General features: G+C 36.4%; 10 protein-coding genes, 3 non-coding genes and 2 pseudogenes across 16 annotated transcripts; 7 read left to right on the top strand and 8 right to left on the bottom strand.

Moving 5' to 3' along the window:
- Nucleotides 1–90: 90 nt before the first annotated feature.
- Nucleotides 91–1,601, top strand: ttr-39 (Transthyretin-like family protein; the record flags this gene model as incomplete). 2 transcript variants are annotated; one of them, NM_001268531.3, is made up of 3 exons in its annotated part: nt 91–382; nt 1,172–1,365; nt 1,408–1,601. In NM_001268531.3, the coding sequence occupies 3 exons, from the start codon at nt 124–126 to the stop codon at nt 1,483–1,485; spliced, it is 531 nt and encodes a 176-aa protein (NP_001255460.1). The 2 variants fall into 2 exon arrangements, with proteins under 2 accessions (NP_001255460.1, NP_001255461.1); NM_001268532.3 differs by lacking the exon at nt 91–382 and having other exon boundaries at nt 1,360–1,365; nt 1,408–1,485.
- Nucleotides 1,531–3,831, bottom strand: ndc-80 (Kinetochore protein ndc-80). Its single transcript, NM_069429.5, has 8 exons — nt 3,709–3,831; nt 3,259–3,661; nt 2,919–3,206; nt 2,512–2,871; nt 2,330–2,433; nt 2,154–2,282; nt 1,763–2,081; nt 1,531–1,714 (listed from the first exon to the last, which is right to left on the bottom strand). The coding sequence occupies exons 1-8, from the start codon at nt 3,819–3,821 to the stop codon at nt 1,658–1,660; spliced, it is 1,773 nt and encodes a 590-aa protein (NP_501830.1). The 5' UTR covers nt 3,822–3,831; the 3' UTR covers nt 1,531–1,657.
- Nucleotides 3,832–4,484: 653 nt separating this feature from the next.
- Nucleotides 4,485–4,505, top strand: 21ur-14295. The gene has a single exon (NR_056504.1).
- An 11-nt stretch (nt 4,506–4,516) lies between these two features.
- col-2 (Cuticle collagen 2) lies at nt 4,517–5,529 on the top strand. The gene is made up of 2 exons (NM_069428.4): nt 4,517–4,810; nt 4,858–5,529. Exons 1-2 carry the CDS (start codon nt 4,531–4,533, stop codon nt 5,481–5,483), a joined length of 906 nt encoding a protein of 301 aa, NP_501829.1. The 5' UTR covers nt 4,517–4,530; the 3' UTR covers nt 5,484–5,529.
- On the bottom strand, nt 4,720–4,869 carry W01B6.15. The gene has a single exon (NR_056503.1). It is a non-coding gene; the product is annotated as an Unclassified non-coding RNA W01B6.15 (non-coding RNA).
- A 65-nt stretch (nt 5,530–5,594) lies between the features above and the next one.
- On the top strand, nt 5,595–6,582 carry W01B6.8 (uncharacterized protein; the record flags this gene model as incomplete). The annotated part of the gene is made up of 5 exons (NM_069427.4): nt 5,595–5,782; nt 5,831–5,965; nt 6,010–6,171; nt 6,266–6,385; nt 6,435–6,582. 5 exons carry the CDS (start codon nt 5,595–5,597, stop codon nt 6,475–6,477), a joined length of 648 nt encoding a protein of 215 aa, NP_501828.2. The 3' UTR covers nt 6,478–6,582.
- On the bottom strand, nt 6,057–6,077 carry 21ur-14258. The gene has a single exon (NR_056502.1).
- Nucleotides 6,583–7,005: 423 nt separating the features above from the next.
- W01B6.10 lies at nt 7,006–7,101 on the bottom strand (annotated as a pseudogene). Its single transcript has one exon. A coding segment is annotated over exon 1 (96 nt).
- A 242-nt stretch (nt 7,102–7,343) lies between these two features.
- On the bottom strand, nt 7,344–8,852 carry W01B6.6 (Tyrosine-protein phosphatase domain-containing protein). Its single transcript, NM_069426.5, has 6 exons — nt 8,808–8,852; nt 8,484–8,742; nt 8,136–8,326; nt 8,007–8,090; nt 7,667–7,963; nt 7,344–7,621 (listed from the first exon to the last, which is right to left on the bottom strand). The coding sequence occupies exons 1-6, from the start codon at nt 8,811–8,813 to the stop codon at nt 7,358–7,360; spliced, it is 1,101 nt and encodes a 366-aa protein (NP_501827.3). The 5' UTR covers nt 8,814–8,852; the 3' UTR covers nt 7,344–7,357.
- A 936-nt stretch (nt 8,853–9,788) lies between these two features.
- W01B6.11 lies at nt 9,789–10,061 on the top strand (annotated as a pseudogene). Its single transcript has one exon. A coding segment is annotated over exon 1 (273 nt).
- A 1,200-nt stretch (nt 10,062–11,261) lies between these two features.
- On the bottom strand, nt 11,262–13,769 carry W01B6.5 (Tyrosine-protein kinase). The gene is made up of 9 exons (NM_069425.3): nt 13,722–13,769; nt 13,434–13,670; nt 12,824–13,187; nt 12,498–12,661; nt 12,133–12,454; nt 11,910–12,076; nt 11,589–11,807; nt 11,417–11,530; nt 11,262–11,369 (listed from the first exon to the last, which is right to left on the bottom strand). Exons 2-9 carry the CDS (start codon nt 13,641–13,643, stop codon nt 11,319–11,321), a joined length of 1,611 nt encoding a protein of 536 aa, NP_501826.2. The 5' UTR covers nt 13,644–13,670; nt 13,722–13,769; the 3' UTR covers nt 11,262–11,318.
- A 547-nt stretch (nt 13,770–14,316) lies between these two features.
- W01B6.4 (3-deoxy-7-phosphoheptulonate synthase) lies at nt 14,317–14,508 on the bottom strand (the record flags this gene model as incomplete). Its single annotated transcript, NM_069424.3, has 1 exon — nt 14,317–14,508. One exon carries the CDS (start codon nt 14,506–14,508, stop codon nt 14,317–14,319), a length of 192 nt encoding a protein of 63 aa, NP_501825.1.
- A 325-nt stretch (nt 14,509–14,833) lies between these two features.
- On the top strand, nt 14,834–16,564 carry ttbk-4 (non-specific serine/threonine protein kinase). Its single transcript, NM_069423.5, has 6 exons — nt 14,834–14,935; nt 14,984–15,131; nt 15,511–15,858; nt 15,904–16,223; nt 16,265–16,352; nt 16,396–16,564. Exons 1-6 carry the CDS (start codon nt 14,877–14,879, stop codon nt 16,531–16,533), a joined length of 1,101 nt encoding a protein of 366 aa, NP_501824.1. The 5' UTR covers nt 14,834–14,876; the 3' UTR covers nt 16,534–16,564.
- A 776-nt stretch (nt 16,565–17,340) lies between these two features.
- W01B6.3 (MFS domain-containing protein) lies at nt 17,341–19,766 on the top strand. Its single transcript, NM_069422.3, has 7 exons — nt 17,341–17,401; nt 17,446–17,566; nt 17,636–18,001; nt 18,046–18,453; nt 19,001–19,285; nt 19,330–19,397; nt 19,527–19,766. Exons 1-7 carry the CDS (start codon nt 17,367–17,369, stop codon nt 19,696–19,698), a joined length of 1,455 nt encoding a protein of 484 aa, NP_501823.2. The 5' UTR covers nt 17,341–17,366; the 3' UTR covers nt 19,699–19,766.
- On the bottom strand, nt 19,717–22,152 carry cwn-2 (Protein Wnt-2). Its single transcript, NM_069421.6, has 6 exons — nt 22,014–22,152; nt 21,606–21,759; nt 21,172–21,557; nt 20,992–21,127; nt 20,785–20,945; nt 19,717–20,167 (listed from the first exon to the last, which is right to left on the bottom strand). The coding sequence occupies exons 1-6, from the start codon at nt 22,091–22,093 to the stop codon at nt 20,002–20,004; spliced, it is 1,083 nt and encodes a 360-aa protein (NP_501822.1). The 5' UTR covers nt 22,094–22,152; the 3' UTR covers nt 19,717–20,001.
- Nucleotides 22,153–25,440: the final 3,288 nt, after the last annotated feature.

Genomic DNA, 25,440 nt, shown 5'->3' with positions numbered 1-25,440 from the left:
AATAAATCTTTTTTGTTTTCTCGGGATTATGTTAGGATTACAAAGACATTTAAGACAAGAAGTTGTTTCTGTTATTTCACTTTTTTTGTTTGCGCATTCACAATTTTGTTAAAACAAAAAATCATGAAAGTTTTGATTGTTCTACTATTCGCCACAATCCTTTTGACATTCTCCAATGCTTCAAATCTCGATGAAATCAATGCAAATGCATCTGAAACAGATGAAGTAATTGAATTAATTGCAACTCAGAAGCCGCCAGTTCGTTTTATTGACAAAGTTCGTGCAATTGGAAGAAAACAGGCAGTCGGCGTAAAAGGGAAATTAATGTGTGGAGGACGCCCAGTTAGGAATGCCACTGTCAAATTGTGGGATAATGATATGTGTAAGTGATAATCAGTTTAACATTCTGAATCATGTTATTTGGTAGCTTTAGTAGTTGTATGGAATATGTTGACATTCAGATTGATAAATTTTATCACGTGGTCTTATAACAAAATCAGAGATTCAGACACTTCACTACATGTCTCAAAACTAAGTGAATTTTGAAAAGATAGAGTACAATAATTTCGAAAGATAATTTGGTAATGTTATTTCCAAGGATCAAAAAATTTCCTAAAGCCGGTGTGTTTGGAAAATTTTGAAACAACCTGGTTATGGGGCTATTTAGGAATAGAGAGTCCGATCTTTCACATATCAAGCTTTCAAATCGACTATTTAGTAAGACAGGCACGTCGACAGGTAGGCACATAGGCAGGCAGGGACTTATATTTGTAGGCATGAGTAGGAACGCGAATTTGAAAAAAAAATTTAGATAGAACAAACATGCAGAATGGTTGTATACACATAGGTAGAAGGGCGTCATACAGGCACATATGTTGGTAGGCACGTAGGCGTGACTACATGCAGATAATCAGGAAATCGCGTAGGCATGCAGGAGCGTACGTCTGAAATTGTGCACTCCTACCAAAAACTAAATGTACTCACTGGACGGTAAAGGGCCACGATACACCTAGAAATATTTAAATTCAAGTGAATACCAAAACAAGAACAAATTATGATAAAACATTGTTCACTTAAAAAACAGGATCTCTCGTCTATTTTTGTGGGGACGATCCCCACAAAACCGTTATAAAACATTGCTTCAAAAAACTACAAAAAATTCAATTTTCAGTCGATCCAGACGATCTTATTGCTGAAACCCATGTAAACGAAGACGGAACTTTCGAAGTATCTGGATTTGCAATTTCAATAACTGCAATTGATCCCCAACTACGTATATATCACAATTGTCGTTCATCTTCCAAAGTTTGTCGACGCAAGATTACTTTCACTGTCCCAGACAATTATGTGAACAAGGGGATGCAGGTAATTGATGATACTTCATACTCCATCAAAATAATTTTTCAGGTGAATAAGTGGTTTGACTTAGGAGTTCCTAACATGGAAATCGGTGTGAAGCACAAAGAGGAACCACATTGTTATTAAACTTGCTTGAAACCATTTTTTGTGTAATATATTAAAGTTCGCTTTGCTGGAAATCATTGTTCATTGGCTTTTTATAAAATAAGTCTAAACCACAGAAATAAATGTTAGAGTCATTTTTTTTTTCTTTTAATGAAAGCTAGTATTATTCACAGAATGATTATGCCAAAGGAGACTAAAGAACCGCCTTTTCAATGCCAGCACATTGCACGTGGAATCCTATCTTTTTGTTCTGAAAAAATGAAAAATAGAATAGCTCAGTAAAATTGACAGGACCTACCTCAATCTCGGCGATTTCCACTACCATCAGATCCAATATTTGCCGGATTCCAGCTTCCAATTGAGATCTCTTTTGTATGTGTTCTTCTCCAGTTGCAGACATTCTGGCGGTCTCATCTTCGATTTCTTTCTCGAGGCTTCCATCAAGTTTCATTTGCTTTAGAAGTACTTCTTTTTCATTCAATAGTTGTTCATATCGTTGTTCAATATGTTTGCGAGCATCTTTCCAGCTATCACGTTCGTTTCGACGAATTCGTTCTTCGCGAGCCTCATTCTTCTTCGCTTCACAGAGTGTTTCGCTTTGAATTTGGATTCTTTCTCTGAATTATTGTTTATAAATGTGTATATTATTAACATTCAATGGAACGGCGCTTAATTCGAGTACAACTTACTCTGCGGTAACTGCTTTATTTGAAAATCTTGACTGTTCAGTCTCAAGCTCAAGCTTTCTCTGATGCAACTGTCGGCTGATCTCTGGAACCCATATCTTGTTCAACGTCTCCCAGTAATCCTTAAGATCTCTGAAAATGTAGATTTGTGAATTTTTAATAAATTGTTAGAAATTTACCTTTCATTCGTTGGAGCTCTTAGTGGTTCAAGATTCATTTGAATATTAAGTCCACTGAGAATTTTCATGATTTGTTCTGCGAGATGAATGAATTTGGACTTTTGCTGAAACATACAAATTTGATTGTCATACAAGTATTTCCGTGAATGATAGGCATTCAACTTTCCAAAAACCTAGAATACCTCTTTGAAGAAGTCTTCATCTTTGAGTTTCCATGTTTCTTTTGATAGACGATCCAACTCGCTTTGAATTTCCAGTACCACCTCCTTGTCTTTATTATTGTCAAGATTCATTTGACGCACTTCTTTTCCTGTCAATCCGTGAATTTGTTTTTGCAACTCAATTTTGTTCTTCAGATCGTCCACCATCTTTTGCACTTTTTCATTTTCTGAAATTTTCTCCTCTTGCTCCGACTTCACCATAGCCAGTTCTTTCTCCATATGCTGCTTAACATGAAGATTTTGCTCGAGATAATCTTTAGCTTTTCGGATGTCGTCTCTGATTCTTGATATCTCTTCTTTTAAGCTTGCTTCGTTTCCTTTCTGAAAATAAAACTTCTTTAAAACAAAAGTATCGAAATTCTACTTACATCAGCCTCTATCTCATCACATTCGTAATTGAGCATCTCCAGAGCTGATGCAGCTGTTTTAGTCATATCCTCGAATTCATTGGATTGCTCGAAATACTTCCGTAGACGATGCTTCGTGTCGTCCCAGTATGAAGAACTGGGATTTTCTGCTGCTTTTCGATCATTTGTATAATCTCTGAATGTACTTGTCATCCATGCATAATTGAGCGTTTTTTCTTGAGCTTTTCCCTGTTCCATGAAATCACCGAACAGGATATTTTGTGTGTCCTCACTGACAGCAGAATTGATCTAAATGGTTAAATAAATAGGGATGAAAATAATAAAAAAATCAGTTACTAACTCTAATGATATCAATAAGCCAAGAAAGTGCGTCAAGAAGATGTGGATATCCATGAGAAGATCCCATTGGTTGGTAGTAGCTGTTTTTGAGTGGATACGGGTATCCAAGACCTTTGAATATCTGGGACACCTCCTCTTCAATCCGCTCATGCCGTGGAAATTCGTAGTCTTTACTGAGATGTTGGTAAATTAATTCGAAACAAGCAATGAAATCATTCTTTCCACGAGGTTTCATAATGAGCTGTTCTGATGGTGCATCCGAGCTTTCATATTCCACAAGAAAGTTGTAAATTTTGCTTCCATTTAAGCTGACCAATGATTTCACATCTCGCGGAGCAACTGATGAATTTTTAGTATTAAACAATGACACACGAGGTTGACTCAGACTGGGGCGAGCGTCAGTTCTGCAAATTAGATTAGTTCTTCATCGCACGAAATTGGATATTTTTACTTTCTGACTGATGTTGATCCAGTATAATCGGTGAATCTTTTAGTCGGAGTGATAGCGATTGAGGCACGTCCGTTGAGATTCAAGCCGCCCGTTTTTCTTCGATCTCCAAACATTGTCAAGAAACTGTAATGAGCGAATAAAATTGACCAGAACTGAATATACTAACGGAAGGCGACGCATATAAAATTTAAAAAAATAATTCTGGCAACTATTGAGAACTTTGTTTTCCAACTTAAAGAAGAAAAAACATTTTTACAGAAATATTTATGAAAAAAAAAACGAAAATAGAAATTTGAGTAAAAACAATATCGAGAGAGAGAGAGAGAAGTCACATTTGAATTTTCCCGCTATAGCAATTGTGATTGGAGCGCACTTACATTACAGAGACGCTGCACTCGCGAGGAAACTGATTTCCGGAGATTCCAGAATGAAGGAATTGTTGGAACTTTTGAGATATAATTTCAAACACGATTAATATACAATAGAATTGAATTTTCCTACAATGGTTAGATCATTTCCAGTCGGTATATTGATAAACAGAAGTTGCCCCTTAATATTTGCATTTTTGTAATTGAAGTTTCCAGCCAATAATTACGTCAAATTTTTTTTCTTCGAGAAACTGATATAGTTTACAATAATAAACCAGTATCTTTAACCAATGGAGTGATAACACAGAACTGGATCCTCTTATTCTTTCTCTTTTCTTTCTCCTTAACAAGAACAATTATACCAGTTCCAAGTAATAGCCATGGACGTCTCTAGTATAAAAACATCAGTTCTTTTGGAATTCTTCAGTCCATCACTCACCCTCCAACAGTAATCATGGACATCGACGCTCGTATCAAAGCTTATAAATTTGTTGCCTATTCGGCAGTCACCTTCTCGGTTGTCGCCGTTGTCTCTGTTTTCATCACATTGCCAATGGTTTATAACTATGTTAATAATGTGAAGAAACAGATTCACACTGATGTTAATTTCTGCAAGGTTTCTGCTCGTGATATCTGGAGTGAGGTGCATCTTATTAAGGATGCTCCAGGAAACAATACTCGTGTTGCTCGTCAAGCTTATTCCACTGGAGGAGCTGGAGGAGGCGGAGGCGGAGGTAAGGATCTTGGTTCACAGAGTTTAAGTATTTGAATACATTTTCAGGCGGCGGAGGATGTGATGGATGCTGCAATCCTGGACCACCAGGACCAGGTGGATCTCCCGGAAAACCAGGAAAGCCAGGAAAGCCAGGAGCTCCAGGAGCCCCAGGAAATCCAGGAAAAGGAGCATCAGCTCCATGTGAGCCAGTTACTCAACCACCATGCCAACCATGCCCAGGAGGACCACCAGGACCAGCTGGTCCAGCCGGACCACCAGGACCACCGGGACCAGATGGAAACCCAGGATCACCAGCCGGACCATCAGGCCCAGGACCAGCCGGACCACCAGGACCAGCAGGACCAGCCGGAAACGACGGAGCCCCAGGAGCCCCAGGAGGACCAGGAGAACCAGGAGCATCCGAGCAAGGAGGACCAGGAGAGCCAGGACCAGCTGGACCACCAGGACCAGCCGGACCAGCCGGAAATGACGGAGCCCCAGGAACCGGAGGACCAGGACCAGCTGGACCAAAGGGACCACCAGGAGCTGCTGGAGCACCAGGAGCTGACGGAAACCCAGGAGGACCAGGAACCGCTGGAAAGCCAGGAGGAGAAGGAGAGAAGGGAATCTGCCCCAAGTATTGTGCTATCGACGGAGGAGTCTTCTTTGAGGACGGAACCCGACGCCGCTAAATTTAGAAGCGTGCCGTTTGTGCCAAATAAAGCATTTTTCATTCAACTTCTTTGTTTATAACATCTACATACCACACGAAGAAATATTTTTAAAAACGTAATCCTCGAAATATGTTCAATAATTTTCCATTTTCAAAATTTCCGTTTATTTCTCAATATTTCAATATAACATCTGAGGGGTGTTCAAGCAAAATAATGTGCTTGTATTCACAAATATCAATTATTCTGTTTTTATTCTGGTCGTTAATGTTACAACTCATCATTGGAACGACTTGTGTCTCTAAAAATTCACAGAAGAGGTAGGTCAATATTTAAAAAAAAAACATCAAAGAGTTAATAAAATTAAGTAAGAGTTCTCGAGAAACGACGTCATCTGAAAGAGCATGTAAACCAGCGGCAACGTCAAAATCTTCATTGATTTCTGAGAAAAGTGAGAGGAGATTATCGAGTGAAAAAAGTATGAAAAAGGAGAAAATCACAGTGTAAGATTCAATATCCAATATAATTATATCTTGAAACTGTTCAGAATTGATTCTCTAAAAGTACCACGCCGGGCACCGCAAGCTCAGAGATTTACCAATTCTAGGATCTCAAGTAACAATCAAGTTTCTTTGAGAAATTCACAGAAATCTGAAACGGAATCTGCAAAAACTGAAATTATCAATGTACCATTGGGAAAGGCAGCAAAGTGAGTAAATCGCCTATCAAATGAGATTTTTAAATTATAGAATGTAGAGTAGGCTTTATTATTAGTAATCCAAATACCCTAAGTATTTATTCAGAGATGAAACATCCAGCAACATCCTCACGCCAGCAAACAAACAAAAAACAGACTTGCACACTGCACCAACTAGAAAAGCACAATTCGCTGATACTTTGAAAAGAGTTAAACGAAGAGCCACGTAAGAAAATTGTTTAAAAAAGTGTAGCGAAATCATTTTTGTTTTTCAGAAAGCCAGATGATCCGGACGAAAAAACATCGTATATCCCGTGATTGTTTGGAACTTTTTGAAGAATTGATTAGACTTGAGCAAAAATAAAGTCGTTGCTTATAAAATTTCTTTTTTATAGTTTTAAATACACAGAAATAAAATGCAATTCACTACATTTCCAAATTTTATGCATGTTAGATAATCTTTTTGGTCTCCTTCCGTTTTGAAACGCTCTTACCGAGTTGTTAAATAAGCCAGTGCCAGTCGAAACGTTAACCAAGTGTGTCTCTTTTCTCCCTCTGGGAGAAAAATATTATAACTTTTACTAACAGATTCAAAGGTTCATGTTGTCAACAGTAAAACCAGATTAGAAAATTTCTTGAAGTGAGAAAAGCTTTAATTTTCTCCAGTTAAACTTAGAATCCCAAAGATCAATGTTCAATCAGAAATCTGCCTGAAAAATATTGAATCTTCATAAGGTCTAAAATGATAGACTAATCGGAGGAGCCAACTGTACTTGAGGATATAAATTTTTCTTTTAACTTCAGCAATACAAATTCATAATCGAATTCTTTATTCAAAATCATAGTTTACTTCTTTCCATGCTTCTTTCCACTTTTTTCAGTAAGACCTGCTTCATCTGGTGTTGGTGGAGCATTGATTCCAAGAGGATCGGACTGGAAGAAGCGTCACGAATTTTTTTTTGCAGAAAACGCACTACAGAAAATGTTGCGAATTCAAATATTCATAACTACTTCTTTCCACGGCTTCAGTGGTCAACTGAAAATAAGGACAACGACGTCTTTGTCTCGAATAATTGAAGGAGCTTCTGAGAAACTCTGTGAAGACTGAGTTTATTGAAACTTTAATAATTAATTTTTCCGCAAAAGGTAAATACTATTCAACAAATGCTTTTCAACAAACAGAAAAAATTGAAAAGATTTATTGCACATTTGGAGCAAATTCTACAACCTTCTTCTGAACTTCCTCATCCGAACACTTGTTTTTAAACCATAAAGCCATAGCTCGATGAACTGTATTGAATTGATCAGCGTTTTCTACGAGACCACTTCTTTCTCCTCTCAGCTTGATCAGTATCTCCTTCGGATTCACTTCTTTGCTTTTTTGAACAGAAAGCATTGATGTGAAGAGCGTTAACATGGTCCCTGCTCGCCCAATTCCATTCATGCTCATCAACACCGTGTTCTGAAATGAAAAAATTGTACTATTGTTTTTATTTCAGAAATTTACCTCGTTTGTTTTCAAGACTTTCTCTACAGTAGTAACAAGTTCTCCAACATTCTCAAGTCCTTGTTTCTGTTTCCAATTGTGGAGATGATACACTGTTGATAACAAAGAATTTGAACATCCATCGGGAAGAACTTCCAGAGTATACGCTGTCATTGCCACTGCTGAATCAACTTTCTTGTTATTCAGAAACATTTTTCCGTGGTTGGAAAATGTTCCACTGAGAAGAGGGAAGAGTTGTTGAAGTGTAACTGAACATTCCAATGGCATCACGGCAATCACTATCGAAACAATTTCTTCCTGAAATCGACTTGGATTAGATTTAAATAAAGAAATATCTCACTTGAAAAATCATTCTCCAAAAGTCCTCGATATTTGCCGAAACCGTAACATCAGGTATTTGAGTGACAATCATGGTTCGGTTGAACTGAAAAAGAATTTTACTTTTCCGCTTTCATTCATTGAAAGTTACCTCGGGAACATCAACCTTGGCGGCGCAGATGAAATTTCCGGGAGCGTGTGAAAGCTTGATGAGCTTATTGTCTGCAATTGGCCAGTCGGGAGCACGGCTCTTTTTCGGGTTATTTTTGAAAATCGAGCACATGTCCGCAGATGGTTTTGGATTTGACAGCTCTTTGAAACCACTTGTGATCGTGCTGGTGTCTAAAGAAAAAAATATTCGGAAATTTCATTATTTCCAAATTAAATGAAGATTCTAATAGAGAGATGGACAGGAAATTTTCCATGAATTTTTAACCACTTTCTGCAAAATCTGCTACTACATATGCGACATATCAATTTCAAAATAATTCAAACTTACTGAAAGCACCACTTGCCACCAATTTCTTGGCAGTTTCATCTCCACTCCATTGCTCTTTTTCTTTCTTCTCCACTCCTTCAGCTCCTGTACTAACTCCCGTGTTTGTCTGATCTTTTGAAACGGTTTCATTCTTCTTCTTCTTCTTTCCAATATCACTCTTAGCTCCTTTCTTCTTACGCTCACTTTTGTTGGTCTTCCGTTCACTACGATCTCCTCCCTTGCTCTTCTTTTTACGACGAGATCGTGTTGATTTGCTCATCTGTAAAATCCATTCTCGCAAAATAGTTAGAGGGATTGAAAGTAAAAAAGTTTTTAAAAACTTACAAACATTGATCCTGCTTTTTAAAAAATTTAGAATTGATCACAAATTGAAATAAATTTTTTCGTTTACAAAAGTTGTCGGTTCAATAAAAAAATAACAAATTTTTTTTGTTGCATTTGTTTCATTTTAGGTTCACGGGTTTATGGCAATTATTTCTTACACTTACATTTTCGGTCGGAAATGAAAAAAATATATATTGAAAGAAATAAAAATCTGCGGGTGTCCGCAAGTTTTGGCAAGAATGATCTATTTATAGTGCATCGGCTTGTTTTTCTGAAAAATACAACCCTTTAAAGCGCTTCAAGTTTGATTTCAGATATTTCCGTAATTACACCACTTTTATTTTAAAATAAAAAACCGGGCAATTCTCAGTTGAAACTTTTACCGGCCCATTAATTTAGATTGAAACGGAAAAAAATGTTCAACGCATAGTTTGCAGAAGGAGAAAAGAGGTGCACTTGAAGAACGTTTCGACTTAAATTTTAAATAATATATATATATATTCGAATCCTTTATTCTAAGTCATAGTTAACTTCTTCCCATGCTTCTTTCCACTTTCTTCTGTAAGAGCCGCTTCAGCTGGGAGAAGTGTCCGGCTGGATTCTCCCAAGATGCTCTCCATTATAATAAAATATGATCATTAATTGCTATCTAGAAAATGACAAAAACTTCTGGTTATTGATTTTTTTCCTTTATTCCAGAAACAATTTTTTTTTGAAAAAACCTTCAAACAACCTAACAACTTGAACTTTTGACCTAACAAACTGCAGAGTACCATTTCTCACTTCCCTTGTAAGGTCACTGGGACATCTTGATAAGAGTTGCTACATCGGAAAATAACCTTTTTAAAGTTATAAAAATATTTAAAATCAAAAGTTCACGAAATGTCACTGGTTCATCTTGATAGCGACTGCTATAAATAAGGGTAATCTGTTCAGTTTATACAACTTTAACATAGAGTTTCAAAAAGATGGCTCTGACGGCCACCAGCGTGCCTTGTCCCAGCTGCCGGAGGTTCCTCCACCCACAAACTTGTCAGTGCTGGAGCTGAGAAGATGATCATCACACGACCAGATTTTGGATTTTTTGATCCACCCGGATCCAAAGACATCTCGATCACTCGTACTGCTGGAGCACCAAAAGAAAACAAGTTGGGCATTCACTGTTGCACGTGCCGATGCAACTGATGCCCAGGCTGCCTTTGCTGGAGTCGTCCCAGCTGGAACTGTCACGACTCCGATGTCGGCTACCGCCTAAATTGATATTTTCGAGCACAACAATAAACGACTTTTGAATTGTTTTTTTTTAATAAACACTGCTTTGGAAAATTTAAGGAACTTCTACTTTAGTTAATTTGCAATGTCTACAACATGAAAAGAATTGGTATTAGAACACATCGCCAACGAAATTAAACACAATACGAACTCTCGGTGATGTGCACATTGCGAGCAGTGGCTTTCACGACAAGTAGACTGACTTTTGAATTGTTTTTTTAAATAAAAATTTTCAGATACAAGCCCTTTAGAAATTATTGTTTTGGAAAATTTGCAGCTGTATTTAAATACAGCATTCCGGAATAGCTGAAAAATTGAACATTAATTTGAACACTCAGTCTTAGGTCATCTAAAATTTGAACAACCAGCTAGCTACTTTCACCAGCTACCTTGAGGTCCTTATGGAATTTTTTTTAAAAAGAATAAGATGTTTTTTCAATTTAATCAAAAATTTTACTTCATTGCTGTAGTAATTTTTGATTCAAAAAATTGGATTATCATACTGAAGTAAGCAGTTTTGTTCTCATAATTTATTTTTGATCTACTTTGTTGACTAGGCTCCTCCCCTTCCTTCGACAAGACAGCCACAACAAAATAACAACGGCAACAAGATTGGGGCGGAGTCAAGTTCAACAGGTAGATCAAAAATAAATTATGAGAAATTTGTGCGATCGTATTTTTTTTGATAAAAAAACCTGAGATAATTTAACATCGATTTTTTTGTTATTTTTTCGTTCCAGCCGAAGATGTGCAGCACAATGGAGAAATGTACGACTTTGGTGCAATTTTTGAGAAACTTATCAAAACATTTTTTGAAACTTTTTAAAACATGATCTCGGGGGGTTTATTTGAAAAATGGGACTTTATTGGCGACAGAGTTGTAATACCAACTTTAAAGTTGTTCGTAAATGGTTCCTTGTCGAAATGGGAAGTTTATTTTTCAAAGAAAATCTTCTTTGAAATACTTTCTAACAAATGTTACTTTTGCTCTTTTTTCTTTCTTCAGGCTTCAAAATGCTTATTTTGCCACGAACGAAATATTTTTTTTGAAAAACGTCCAAACTGGAATTTTTTTTTGAAGATTTGTAGAAATAAGGTACCGAATTTCTTTTTATTAATATAGCCTCCATGCTCACTAGTCAGCGCGAGCGGACCTTACATAATATCTTTCTTTCAAAAAAAAAAACGAGACAATCTTTATGAAAAACCAAAAAAATCAAGTCAAGAAGTCAAGAAGCATCATTTCATCCCGACCGGTGGCTTCTCAATCTTTTCGGCGCACTGCACAATCTGAAAAAAAACAATGTTTTCAATGTTTCGAGTTTGTTTTGTTTTACTGTTGTCATGGAACATCGATTTTCAGGATCAGACGTGAAAACTCGTTCCTCGATCAATTTTCGGAGTTCGGAAGGCGCCGAGTTGGTTAATTTCAAGAACTGATTCTTCTTCGTCTGAAAATATGAATCAATTTTATATTCAAAATTGTCAAATTCTTCCAAGTTTTCTTACCAAGTTTCGAATCGTCTGTGCATTCTTTCCATCATGTGGTTGATTCCCGTTCTCATAGATCTCCCAAATGACACATCCAAATGAGAAAACATCAGTTTTTGTTGTGAAGATGAAGCTTTCGAGAGTCTCAGGTGCCAGGTATCGTACAGGAATCTTGCACTGTTCCTTCATCTCGTATCGTTCACTGATTTTTGCCAATCCAAAATCAGAAATTTTTGGCTGAAACAAAAAAGTACCCATTGAGACTGTTGAATTGGTAATGGCAGGATCATGACGTTTGTGGACTTAAAATCACAGTACTATTGTAATATGTAAACATACCGTTCTATCCTCACTGAGAAGAATATTCCGAACTGCCAAATCTCTGTGAATTGTTTTTTGTGAGTGAAGATATTGTACACCACGAGATGAACCAACAACAAAAAATAACTTTTCAGCAAGTGTCACTGTTTCCTGATTCTCACGGAGATACTCACGGAGAGCACCACCTGCAAAAATTAGTTTTAAAATATAGCTCTAAAGATTGTTGGAGTTGTTAACTCACATGCACACATTTCAGTCATCAAATAGAGCGGCTCTTTGAGCACAGCAATACCATAACTTCTGAGCACATTCTTGTGATCCATCATTCGCATGACTCGTGCTTCGTGTAACAATTCACCAACTTGTTCGCGTATCACTACTTCGGCATTTCGAAGCATTTTCACAGCGACTTCAACCGTTTTCTTCGTCGATTTCAGTTTCATTTTCCCAATGCGAACCTCTCCAAATGCTCCTTCTCCGAGCTTCTTCTGCTGCAGTGCAATATCTTCATGAATGAATTCCCAGTTGGACAGCGGAATTGGAGTAATCAGTTGGAAGTCAGTCTGAAACATTTAAAAGTATCAAAATGATGTTTTAATATCTCACCTCTTTGCAAATCCCGGAATTTTTCTGATAATATCCAAAAAATTCCGTAAGAGTTTTGAATTTACGTAGTGGTTCAACATGAACCATTCCATTGTCTCTTTTGATCACAAGATTTCGAATTGGCGTGTATTGAGGTTTATCAGTTGCTGGTTTCTCTTTGTCTTCTGAAATGAGTACGTAGAACTTTAAACCAAGACATTGAGGTTTTTCATGAATTCCCAAAGTAGGTTCCGCCTATGTCTTGGCTGATTAGGGCTTTTGCAACGAACTGTTGCCTTATTTCAAAATAAAATTTTCAAATCTTTCAGGGTTTCTGCCAAACTCACTGCAATAAACTGATATGACGAATTCGCGTCTTCCAACATCTCCCATTCCTGCCAACTTTTCCTCTTTCTCCTTCTCCTTCTTTGCACACTTCTCTCGACTCAAATTTCCCAGAACCTTCACATCTGCCTGATTCTTTTTCATTTTCTCCACTTCATGCTTGTTTGGTTGCACAGATGTTCGAATGAGAAAGTCACCGACATTTTTCAGCACTGACATCAGGTCTTCTCGACCAATGAATCCGTGGAAGCACGGCATTTTTGTGATGAAGTCTTCAAGCCATTGGAAATCCTTTATGCAGGTTTTTGAAGGTCCGTGTTCTGACAGTTGGAGTCTGTCTTTGACATCCGGAGACACGTCATTCGACTGAAAATTGTATTTTTAAAACGACGGTACTGAAATGCTGCTATGACTGCTGCCGACTATAGGGCGACAGAGGGCGAGTTTGTTTCTTCATCTTATTTTTTTCCGATATCGCCCGCTGTCGCTGAATAGTCGTCGCCTTATAAAATTCTTAATTCAGTATTCTGGAAGATTTCGAGTATTTTAAGGTGAAATTCCTATTTACGTAACTCCTCCTTATGCATTTATCGCAGGAAACAGCTTTCTTACCCTGAGCTTCTTTCCACTTGTCTCATTCTTAGTCTTTCCACAATTTGGTCTTTCCTTCGGTGTTCCTTTGAATGCGGGACTGATTGGTGATGGTTTAGTGCCAGGTTTCTTTTCTTTTTCTTCTTTTCCTCTTGGAACAACTGTATGTTCCTCCTTCTCTTTCCCCTTATCTCCTCCTGGTGCTGAACATTCCTCGTCTTGAGTGCACATTTCTTTTTTGAATCTTTGATCAAATTCCTGAAATTATGAGAACAGTGGAATTGCGGAATTCTGTTGAGTTTCACTTACTTTTTTAGCCATTAGCTTGAATTTTTTTGAAGACTATCACCCTTCTTTATGAAATTGTGAAATGATTGTTTGACCAACGTAAAGCCAACCTTTTTTTTCTAAATTTTGATTCCCGCGAAGAGAATATAAAAGGTTACGAAAAAAGCATACATTTTTAATTTTCAATGTTTTTATTCATTTATTTCCGATATTCTCTATTGTAGAAAAGTAGAATTAAAAAATAAGCACAGTAGGAACATGAAGTTAACGGCAACATGAAGAATGCTTAATTTCTAACAAATGGTGAGAAAGTGAGAGAAAGTTGTCGATGTTCAAATTAATTCCCTCGGCTATTCCTGGATACTATTCCGAGATACTGTATTTCCATCTTGAATATTCTTGAATAGATTCAACAATTTGGAAAGATGCTACAAGTCTCATGTTGTAGACATTGCAAATTAACTAGAAGCCCCTGAAATTTCCAAAGTAAGCTTGTATTTGAAAACATTTATTAAAAAAAAACAATTCAAGTCTCGTGTGCTCGAAAAGATCAGTTTAGGCGGTAGCCGACATCGGAATCGTGACAGGGACGACTTCAACAAAAGCAGCCTGGGCATTAGTTGCATCGGCACGTGCAAAAGTGAATGACCAACTTGTCTTCTTTTGGTGCTCTAGCAGTACGAGTGATCGAGATGTCTTTGGATCCGGGTGGATCAACAAAATCTGGTCGTGTGATGATCATCTTCTCAGCTCCAGCACTGACAAGTTTGTGTGTAGAGGAACCTCCGGTAGCTTGGACAAGGCACATTGGTGGCCGTCAAAGACATATTTTTGAAACTTTATGATAAAGTTGTATAAACTGAACAAATCACTCTAATTTATATCATTTCTTATCAAGATGTACCAGTGACCCAAAGTCATAAGTTCAAGCTGTAAAGTTGTTTGAAACGACTTTTTGTTTATGTTTTGCTTTTGGAATAAAGAAAACAAAATCAATAACCAGAAGTTTCTAATTTTTCATTTTTTAAAATGGTTTTTTCTCCGTGACCTCAAGTTCATCTTGATAACCAACAAAAAAACAAATGAACAGTCCACCAGTTCAAATATCGAAATTTCAATTATTTCACATTTTCTTCTGAATTAGGATCAACTCGATCAAATCAATTCGAAAAAATCATGCCGTCGGAAAAGGAGGATGATGTAATGAAAAATGTAACTTTCGCTGAAGGCAAAAAGTGAGTGAAAATATTGAATATTGATGTTCCAACTGAGATCTCTTTCAGATTTGGTGACTGGAAAATCGGCAAAACGATCGATGAAGGAGGATTTGGGAAGGTTTACATTGCAACATCAATCAGCGATCCAAAGAAAGTGGCTGCTTTGAAAGCCGAATCAAATGAAATCGAAGGAGGATCTGCAATCAAATTGGAGGTATTGATATTATGCAGACGTCTGACGATGAATGTTTTTGCCACGTCTTACGCACAAAAGTCCTGCCACGTGGAACAACAAATTACTGTAGCTGGATGAGAAGGAGAACTGGGAGGAGGATAACTGAAAACCACGTCAACTTTTCCGTGCCGCATGCAAGTTTTAGTGCAAAATTACGGCTTTCAAAAGAGAAAGTGAAACTCATCTTGTGTTGTTCCGCTCAAAGTCCTCCCGTTCAACCAGTTCTTATTTTCGTGTGGCCTCATTACAGTAATTCGTTGTCCGCGTGGCGAGACCTTTAGTCTGTAGATATGGCAAAAATGCTAATCTTTCGACTTATTAGTATCAGCTAAGCATGAAAAATATATGAACGTTTCAGGCAATGATCCTAAACAAACTGAATGCCAATGGACCCGTTCCCCACATCCCAGTCGTCCACTTATGCGCAAAACGGAAGCTCTACTGCTACATGGTGATGACGTTGTTGGGGAGAAATCTACGAAAACTGAAATCCACAAATCTCGTAGTCAACAATGGATTCTCCCGTGGAACGTGGAGCCGAATCGGAATTCAATGCCTGTATGCATTGAAATATGTGCATGACAATGGATTTATTCATCGAGATGTGAAGCCACAAAACTTCTTGCTAGGAAATGAGACGGATAGTGAAAGAGCAAGAATTGTTCATATCTTGGACTTTGGTCTTGCGAGACCTTTCGCTGTTTTTGTAAGTTGAGCATCAAAACTTCATAGAATTTACTATTAATTTCAGCATGCCCGAGAGAATAAGTGGATCGCACGTAGAGCTCGTGGAACTGCAGAGTTTCGTGGAACTCTCCGTTACACGTCTCCGAATGTTCATCTCCGAAAGGAACAAGGACGGGTTGACGATGTATGGTCCCTGCTATATGTCATCATTGAGCTCAACGGTGGAAAAGCTCTTCCATGGCAAACCGATTCTCAACGTGAACGTGTGGAGCAAATGAAGCTGAACTTGCCGGCGAAGGTTGTCATGTCAAATATGCCAGCCTGTATGGATAAAGTGATGCCTCATTTGGCCTCTCTCGATTACTATCAAAGACCGGATTATCAGTGGGTTTTCAATTTCCTATCCATTTAAAATTTATTTTCAGCATGATCTTCAAATGTTTCTGGCAAGTGATGGAGAACGAGAAGATAACACCGAGTTCAAAGTACGATTGGGAGAAGGATGAGCCTGATGTAAGAATTCCCTTCAAATTCTCATAATAGTTCATTTCTTTAGAAATCTGTTCCACCTGCATCTTGGGAGAATCCAGCCGGACCCTTCTTCCAATCCGATCCTCTTGGAATCAATGCCCCACCAACACCAGCTGAAGCGGCTCTTACTGAAAAAAGTGGAAAGAAGCATGGAAAGAAGTAAACTATGATTTTGAATAAAGAATTCGATTATGAATTTGTATTGCTGAAGTTAAAAGAAAAATAGATATCCTCACAAATGGCTGCTCCGATTAGGACGATTAGTACCGATTAGACCTTATTAAGATCCGGCGTCCAATATTTTTCAGGCAGGTTTCTGATTTTGTTCTATAAAAAGTTCTATAAAGTTCAAAACAAGCCAGTCACGCATTATTCTTAATTTTACTTGAAGTTTATGAATGCCTAATTCAAACTCTTATCAATGGAAAATATATATTGGTTTCACTCGAAGTAGCAAACATGGTCTATACTTACCTGCCTACTTGAATGAGATGATTCTGAATTTTTAAAGTTCTCTTCTTGGGGACAAAGGAAATATCCTCCGAATCGTGAGAGACGAGAGATGCCATTTTTGTCTCTCATAACAGAACAAGCATTGTGGAGGAAATTAAGAGACATTGACGATTTCCACGTTTCATTGCATTAAGAACTATCTAACAGGGCGTAAATTTTCTGTATTATCTGATGATCAAACGGAGAGGAGACACTCTGATTTCACGTACCATCTGGATCATTTACGAGATTGCAAGGAAACCAGGAGACAACATGTATTATTCGAAACTTAAAAATACGGTATCTGTCCCATAAAGTTGATATGCTGATCACAAAAAAAATGCCATCACAATGATGTCCTCAAAAAATGAGACGGAAACTATGCAAAACTGCCCTCCTTCATTTGCCTAATCCACGTGGTTCGACTTTTCAAATTTGTAGACAAAATGTAAGGGTCAGTAGTTCATTGTCTATCACATCTGTGAGGCTGTGTGGCGGTGGTAAATGTCAGTTCCAGTGAAGAAAATTTCAGTGAAAGAGTAAGTTCTCAAGAAAATGCATTTATAAGTAAAGGTTCTTTCAGGAAAGAACTGCTGGATCGAAAAACGCCATGGAAGTCTGTTTATGTCGTCTCTTTTCTGCTTCTACTAACAGGACTACAAATGAGTATTTACTTTACATCTACATGGCAATATCTTTCAGAAGTAAGTGAAGATGCTGAAACGTTTTTACAAATCAAGAAGCGTCCTGACTCTATACCCAGCTAATTTCAGAACGATGAAACTGCCACGGTTGACTTCTTCGGAGCCATTCTTGCACTTCAAGCTCTAGCATCAGCACTTACCAATCCATTATTCGGTTATTGGAATCAAGTTTCTTCTTCAACAAGAAAACCAATATTCTGTGCTTGTGGAATATCTGCAATTGGAAATGTTTTGTACGCATTTGCATATTTGGCGCCTCCATTTGTTAAATGGGTAATGCTGTTTGCAAGATTCATGACTGGTTTCAGTCCTGGTGCTCTCGGAGTTCTCAGAAGTTTTATCGGTACAGCAAGTACACAAGAAGATCGGATGAAAGCAGTTTCAATTACGAATGCAGGATTCACAGCTGGGTTTTTCTTAGGACCTACCATACAGGTATAATTTTATAAGATACTGAAACATGATTTTAAAAAGTTAAGATTTGCTTCATACCACTTGGCAAGGATGGATTCATTTTTGGATCATTTGTGTTAAATATGTATACATCTGCAGCTGTCTTCATGTCAATTGCTAGCATATTCTCAATTCTCTTAACCTATTTTTATCTGGAAGAAAACTACGTTGGAATTATAAGTAAAGAAGATAAAACATCAGATCCATATTTTGTACTTCCGAAATTTGATCGTCTACCAGTACTTCTCTTATTCTACATGTGGTGGTTGATGTGTGGAGTTGTATGTGTTGAAAGTATGGCTGCACCTGTTACAATTGCAATGTTTAATTGGAGTCGTGAAGATGCTGTTCTCTACAATGGAATTATTCAAACCATCTCATGCATTTTTACATTTATTGTCAACTTTAGTCTGGCGTCTACACGGCTTAAAACGGTAAAATCGTCAATTTCATAGAAAATTTAATTTAAAGGTAGACTGTCACATGTGGGGGCTGATTTAAATTGTTCCATACATGGAGGAAAACAAATCTGGAGATATAAAAATAAGGTATAGTAAAAAATTGAACCTACTCGGTAGTTGGCTCCTCCTGGGGCGCGAAGGGGGGGTGCGACTGGCGCGCGAAAAGAGGTGAAATGCGCCTGGCGCGAGGATAGGGCGTGACTGGAGTGCGGAACAGGCGCGCTCGGATTGTGAAAAGAGTATTCTGAAACCGCCAAAGTGCCTACATAAGATGTATTAATCAATTTCTTGCGAACATATTATTGCTTTGAGACATATTTTCACACAAAAGTAAATTGTGTTTGTTCTATACGTTAATTGTAAACGTTTTGCAGCCATGCTAGTTACTGAAAAACCAAAACTTCAATTTAAATTCTGATATGAGGTTAGAAGAGAGCAATATTGTTCATCTTACAAGGAAATTGTATTAAAATCTATCAATAATCGACATTCTTAAATTTAAAAAAAGAAGACTTTTCAGATTGACAACAGGTTGCTCTTACTTTGCGGTTTGATATTCTTCGAGGTATTCTTCATCTTTCACATGCCATTACCATTCTACCCTGGCCCATTGGATCGTCCAGATACAATGAACTCAACCACAACATTAATTGGAAGATGCGACTTTGACTGGTGTGATGATACTCCAAGAGTTCCACTTCCGTTATATTTATTTATTTCCTCCATCGTCATTGGACTCGGATTTCCGTTAATTTCATCTACATCAAGCTCACTTTTAAGTCAAATCATTGGCCCGAGAAAACAGGTAAACAAAACAGTTGTTTCAAACACGAGTTCCTATGGTTTTAGGGTACTGTTCAAGGATTTTTCGCGTTTACTGGCTCATTTTCACAATTTGTTGTATCTTTGTTTTCGACGTAAGTCAACTGTTAAAGTATTGAGCATTATGTGGTCGCAAGGAGGGCGAGTAGAGGCGGAAAAGAAGCACCTCTATTACCCTTGAAAGGAAAATCACCATATTTTCCCCACAATAGTCTTATCTTCAGGCGCCTATTCGAGTTAAGTGGCTATAAATGGATAATGATGTATCATTGGTGTATAGTCACAGTTGCTGTATTTTCTGTAATTCTTCTTTGGCGCCGTCTTGTACCATTAAAAATAACACCAACGAATGGAGAAGCAACTCGTTACAAACTGGGAACATTCTACAGAATGTAGAAATATTTTCAAACCAATAATTGTATTTAAGTTGTTTATTTGTTGAAATAAATACATTATTGATTAGTTTCTTTTTGATTTTGTTGCCAAGACAACTCTAAATTTCAGAAAATCAACAGAAAAATGAGAAATGAGGAATGTAACAGGAAATATTTGTGATTGATTGAAAGTTGTGAGTGTTTCGAATTCAAGTGCATAAGTAATTGAGCAAACGGGCTAAGATTTGGCGGGATTCGGAAGAGTTCAAAGAGAAAACAGTTTTAAAAATCCTGAGTTTGAGAGGAGAATAAATTTAAAGAAAAATTATTTACAAATATCCACTTGTGTCACATTATTGCAAGTTTGACATACCACTTTGCAACACCATTCAAATTTGCAATTACATTTTGATTTTACTTCTTGAGTGTAGGTATTATATCCTCGTCCACAGCACAAGCTATCACAGCCTTCAGCTCCACCCGAGCCACGTCTGAAAAATTTTAAAACTTGCTTATTTATAAAAATTTATGGGTACTTATGGATTTCGTTCCCCCCAAAATGATTTCCATATTTTCTAATTGAGACGTGAACTTTTTTTCATTCTTAGGCTTAGAGAAATGATTTCCTAACAAGCCTTGTAAAAATGAAAACAGTATTAAAATATACATTTACGAGTGGATTAAAATTAAAAAGGTAGTGTTAAATAATTAAAAATCATTTTGGGGTGAACGAAACCCATAAGTACCAATTTATGATTTGCAAGTTAGAATTTAAATATAATATTGTTTTTTTGAGGAACGCAGGAAATGATTGTAAACTCAAAAATGTAAGCGTCGAGTATCTTAAATGGGGATTTTTCTTCTAAAAAACTCGTTTAATTCAAAATTCTGAGATATCAAAACCACGAAGAATGAAACTTCCGACAAAGGAGAATATATGCGCTTATTGATTTAAAGATTCCAACTTGAAGAAACTCGAATATTATGCACATAGCACAAGTTAGAAAATTACATTTTTAAAGAAAAATTGACCAGATTAAATTTGATTTAATACGATCCTTATCAAAATTTAAAACTAGCGAAACTTCTAATTAATATGGCAACATACTTGCAAACCCTTCCTTCAGTTCCTAACGTTCCAGAATGTCGATCAAATCTACAGTAATCAGGTGAATCATCCATAAATACTAAATCCGTTGGCAATGCTCTTGTTTTTCTTTCTTTTGTAGCTTCATCTGCTAGAAGTTGCAAATTTCCTCTATCATTGATCTATAAATATCAATTCTGAAAATATTATATCCAAATATTTACCCACCTGAACTCTGATTGCTTTGTCATATTTATTCCTCAAGATTTTTCCGACTTGTTCCATCGAAGGAAGTTGCATCCAACAGGTTTTCATGTTGCACGCACCCGAAACTCCATGGCATTTGCATTTTGGTTTTCGATGACTGAATTGAAGTAGTTTCAATGTTTAATTAAAAAATCAACTCACCGTTTCAAAATTTTTCTTCCAGCTTCGTTATTTCTTCGATTCATTAAACTTCTACCGTTATCGTGATTTCTCTTTGGATCGTGTTCTTTCTCTCGAATATCAATAAAATCTCTCGAAAACTTGTAACCATATTCAACATTATCTCCACATCCACCCCAACTCCAATCTGTTGGAACATTTTTTGGTTTAGTCTCATCAGAGCATCCACATGAAGTTAAAAGTCCCTGTTTGCACCGTCTTCCAATTTCATGTGTAACTCCAGCTGATAGAATTGCGTATGTGAATGCAGCTTCTCGTGTTGCCATTTTATGAATTGGTCCAAGCATTCCTGTACTGTAGTGTGTTGAACAATTCCATCGATGACCTGTGAATTGTCGTTGACATTCCTGAATAGTAAAAAAAGATAATGAGAGATATATATTTATAAATATTACCTGAATAGCATTTTGTGCTCCGATGCTCACAGCTGGCATATGATCTTTGAAAAGCTCACATACTTGAGCTTGACCAGGCGAAAGTCCGGGTAATTCGCATACAGGCTTCACGTTATGCCCTGCTAAAGCAGTTGACAATTGTGCAACTGTTGACCTAAACGGATGCAGTTCTCATTTTTAAAGAAATTAAAATATGGTGATTAGCCAAACTTGGAATATTTAGTTTTTGAAAGTTTGATTTGTGTTGCTTTTTTAGATTTTTTCGTTTTTTTTGAGGCATTTATGGATCTTACTGAGTTTTTAAAATCTTTCATGGTCATCAGCCGTTATACTTCAAAAAATTAATAATCACTAAAATTTTCGTTTGAAAATCAAAATTCAAAATATTATTTAAAAAATAAAACGAACCACCAAGAAGCATCTAATAATGATTGAACATTTAATAAATTAAGAAGAAGTATGAGCCAACAACTTCTCCGTGGAATCATCAGTGAAAAAGACGAAACGTCGTTCGTGACTCTATTTGATTTTTCGAATGATTCTGAAAACAAAAGTTGAAAAATTGAAAAGAAATCCCCGAAAATCAAATCAAAGAGTGACAACTTTCACAACTTTTACGAAATTGACGATGAAGCATAAAATGAAATCAATTTTGAAAAGATTCAGAAAAGATGAGAACTTAGGGAAAGGAGCAAAAATGAGTAGGCAGTTGAAACGAAAACACAAAATTAGGATGGAATGTTAGCTTTTGGATTAATGGAAAATAAGAAGATGGTCGGAGGGAAAATGGGAAGACATTTGATATGATACAGACGGAATGAATGGACTTTTTTTTCTCGAAAGAACTTTGTAATAGAGAATCAGAAATTAAACAAACTACTGTTTTAAAGACTTTTAGTTTTGGTTTATTTCTGCTTTGAAACAGGCAAGAAAATCTTTTCATTTTGTAAAAAGAGAAAATATATGTAGATTTGGTAAATTAAAAATGTCAAGTTGGAAACTATGTAGGTTAAAAAATTTCATTATTGGCAATCATCGTACACGGACCAATAAAATAAACATAGTTTAAAAAGAAGTCATGGTATATTGAAAACCTTTGCAAAGCTTTGCAGCTTTGTCAAGCGTTTAACATAATTACGAAAAACAGTCAATATTAGACATCAAAATACATTGGCTGGGAAAAATTGATGCATTCTAGGTTCAGTACTCAGTAAAGGAATAAAGTATATAAATTTAGGAGTTTTGAAATATTTAGTTATTTGCCCACTTTGAGGATTTTTTGATATTACCCACGGGTTCAACACAACGGAACCTAGTAATTGAATTGGGACAATCTATGGAGAGTTTTGTTATACATCACGAATACATTCATTTCCTTACAGTTTCAAAATTGAAACTTAACCAAAATCAGTTATACCAAAACCATTAGTATCTCGTTTAAATGTATGTAACAGCCATGTTTCAAATAAAGAGCTTTGAAAATATGTGAAATTTGACAAACCGAACACCAGAACAACTAAACCGTGCACATTGAACCCAACTAGATTCTATCAGCTTAAAACCGTGAAAAACTATGAGGAAAAGTAGTTGAAATCAGAACGTTTTCTCTCTTCCTACCCTTTTGCTCAACTTGCCGCTACACTCCCGAGAGTCAACTGCAAACAACCGAAAGAGATGCGCAAATTTGACCTATAGATTATGATTATGCATATGAGTGCACACATGCAAACGTCTTATCACTCTATTATTAAAGAATGAGAGATGAAGAGACTCAGAGTGTAAGAGAAATTACATAAATGGAACATTTTTACGTTTAGTCTAGCTCTGATATTATGAAAACCGAAGATAATTAAATTAAAAATAAACAATTTTCTAGCAGACTGTCAGAAAACAAATTGATTTTTATTGAATATTAATACTGAAAATTGAAGAAAGTTCATTACGAATATTCAAAACGGTGAGCAAAATCGTAAAGTGAAAAAAGAAAAGTGACCAAAAGAAGGGGTCATTTTCTTATTTTTTGAAAAAGAATACGTCACTTCTTCACTCATTTCCGCTTGGAATTCGATACTTTAAAATACGCCCAAAACCTAATGTCTACTGAAATCGTTCAAGAAGTTGAAATAAAATAAGAAAATTCCGGGGGTGGAAAATAAAGATTTAAATGCAGTTGAATATTTTGCTCCGAAGAGAAAAAGATCAGCATAAATAATATTGATTGAGGAATTACTCAATTGTGGAATTTGAAAAAAACTTGAATTTTAAAATGACAATGAATATTCAAATCATGATCTTGGGCAATGCAGTAGCCGAGCTTAAAGTTAACATTAAAAAAAATCCAAACATTTTTGAACAATTATGGATGATTATGTAAATCAGTTTTTGTAAACACATAGATCTGCAAGAAAATAATTTTACAGTTTCTGTTTTTTTTTTTCGCACTTCTACTAGCATGAGAGCACCCCTTGCGAGTCCCACTACACAAATTTAAACAATTTTTTCATTGATGTAATTTAGGATATCATATTGCACAGTTCCGGTGTATTTCTACTTGAAAGTCCGATTTTTAAAAGTCAAAAAGAGTAGTCTCGAATTTAAAATTACCAAAAAAATGAATAAAATTCTTGTTTGCAGTACTAATAGGAACATACGGAATTTAATTGGGGCGTTTATAGTTTTATAACAGAAATTAACAATTTTGAAAATATATATTCCATTTTCCTCAGAGACAACTGAACGCGCGGAGCTGTGTACCGTTTTACTCGTCGCTTCTTACGTTTTATTTATAGCGCATGTACTGTAAAATTCATTTTCAGAGCAAACTCAAAACATTGATCATATGAAAGAGAAAGCAATAAAAATTAGAAATAGAGGAGAAAAGAAGATTTGTGTTGTGTGAAGAAACGACAATATTGTGACTATTGAGAAGAGGATGGATGGAGTGTGTTGGGTTGGGGGCTCTCTTAGACGGGAGAGGACGGGGTGGTAATCAGTCAAATCGGTGACAGACTATGCTAGATGACAGACACATGAATAGTATTAAAAATGGAGAGACGTAGAGATAAATGAAGTGGGAGGAGCATTGTGATGAAGACTAATTTATGAAAAGGGAACAATTCAATGAAAAAGCAGGTGTGATACAGGTAAAATTAGAACTCACGAATTTTTCGGGAGTCTACACCTTTAACTAGTCGTTAATCTTTATAATCAACTGATTATGTTGTTTCTGAAAGTTTCAGTTTGTTTTGAAATTTAACAACTTTGTCCTCCTTTCGTTTCTTAAACTCTCATTGAAATTTTCAATCAAATTTTCAGAGCCCATTAAAGGAAATTTGCTACAAGATTGGACCTAGTTTGTTATAGAGTGCCAATTATAGGTTTTTTTTAAATGTTCGCAAGATGTACGATTTTTAAAACTAAATATGATATCACAAGACTGCAATTTTCTGTTAAAAATTTGTATTAAAAAAAATGTTTAATCGAGTTAAGAATTTTAGATTTGATAATATCTGCATTGTAAACTTTAATCCCGAAATCAATTTCAAAAAAATAAAACATTTCAAGTGACCTCCGCCTTGCAGGTTTGATATACAACAACTTTCTTTAAATGCGACATACGCCTACTTTGCCATGACACTGTACGGGTCACATCACAGTCGATCAAGGTGGTTTTTGAGCCGAGCCTGCCGAAGGTGCCTTGTAGGTCGTAGGCAGCTGTGTTCCTACGTGGAAAGTTTAACCAAATAAATAAGCAGACCTGAATCAAACCACAGATAAAATATATTTTTTACAACATCAATACCATTCACGGTGTCAAAGTAAATTCCACGTGTCA

The sequence above is a fragment of the Caenorhabditis elegans genome, chromosome IV, assembly GCF_000002985.6.
Source record: "Caenorhabditis elegans chromosome IV".
Taxonomy (NCBI): Eukaryota; Metazoa; Nematoda; class Chromadorea; order Rhabditida; family Rhabditidae; genus Caenorhabditis; species Caenorhabditis elegans.
This window is presented reverse-complemented; position numbering and strand designations above follow the sequence as displayed.

Coding starts and splice junctions, on each gene's coding strand:
- ndc-80 (NM_069429.5), bottom strand. CDS start 3,821: ATGTTTGGAGATCGAAGAAAAACGGGCGGCTTGAATCTCAACGGACGT. Junction 2,283..2,329: donor AGAGCTCCAACGAATGAAAG/GTAAATTTCTAA, acceptor CTACATTTTCAG/AGATCTTAAGGATTACTGGG. Junction 2,082..2,153: donor AATAAAGCAGTTACCGCAGA/GTAAGTTGTACT, acceptor ACAATAATTCAG/AGAAAGAATCCAAATTCAAA.
- col-2 (NM_069428.4), top strand. CDS start 4,531: ATGGACATCGACGCTCGTATCAAAGCTTATAAATTTGTTGCCTATTCG. Junction 4,811..4,857: donor TGGAGGAGGCGGAGGCGGAG/GTAAGGATCTTG, acceptor ATACATTTTCAG/GCGGCGGAGGATGTGATGGA.
- W01B6.6 (NM_069426.5), bottom strand. Junction 8,091..8,135: donor CCAAGGTTGATGTTCCCGAG/GTAACTTTCAAT, acceptor ATTCTTTTTCAG/TTCAACCGAACCATGATTGT. Junction 7,622..7,666: donor AAGTCTTGAAAACAAACGAG/GTAAATTTCTGA, acceptor TTTTCATTTCAG/AACACGGTGTTGATGAGCAT.
- W01B6.5 (NM_069425.3), bottom strand. CDS start 13,643: ATGTGCACTCAAGACGAGGAATGTTCAGCACCAGGAGGAGATAAGGGG. Junction 11,808..11,909: donor TTCTCAGTGAGGATAGAACG/GTATGTTTACAT, acceptor TTTTTGTTTCAG/CCAAAAATTTCTGATTTTGG. Junction 11,370..11,416: donor ATCGATGTTCCATGACAACA/GTAAAACAAAAC, acceptor GTTTTTTTTCAG/ATTGTGCAGTGCGCCGAAAA.
- ttbk-4 (NM_069423.5), top strand. CDS start 14,877: ATGCCGTCGGAAAAGGAGGATGATGTAATGAAAAATGTAACTTTCGCT. Junction 15,132..15,510: donor GATCTGCAATCAAATTGGAG/GTATTGATATTA, acceptor TGAACGTTTCAG/GCAATGATCCTAAACAAACT. Junction 16,224..16,264: donor TATCAAAGACCGGATTATCA/GTGGGTTTTCAA, acceptor ATTTATTTTCAG/CATGATCTTCAAATGTTTCT.
- W01B6.3 (NM_069422.3), top strand. CDS start 17,367: ATGTCAGTTCCAGTGAAGAAAATTTCAGTGAAAGA. Junction 17,402..17,445: donor AAGAAAATTTCAGTGAAAGA/GTAAGTTCTCAA, acceptor AGGTTCTTTCAG/GAAAGAACTGCTGGATCGAA. Junction 19,286..19,329: donor TCATTGGCCCGAGAAAACAG/GTAAACAAAACA, acceptor CTATGGTTTTAG/GGTACTGTTCAAGGATTTTT.
- cwn-2 (NM_069421.6), bottom strand. CDS start 22,093: ATGATTCCACGGAGAAGTTGTTGGCTCATACTTCTTCTTAATTTATTA. Junction 21,558..21,605: donor GAGCACAAAATGCTATTCAG/GTAATATTTATA, acceptor TTTACTATTCAG/GAATGTCAACGACAATTCAC. Junction 21,128..21,171: donor GGAAGAAAAATTTTGAAACG/GTGAGTTGATTT, acceptor ACTTCAATTCAG/TCATCGAAAACCAAAATGCA.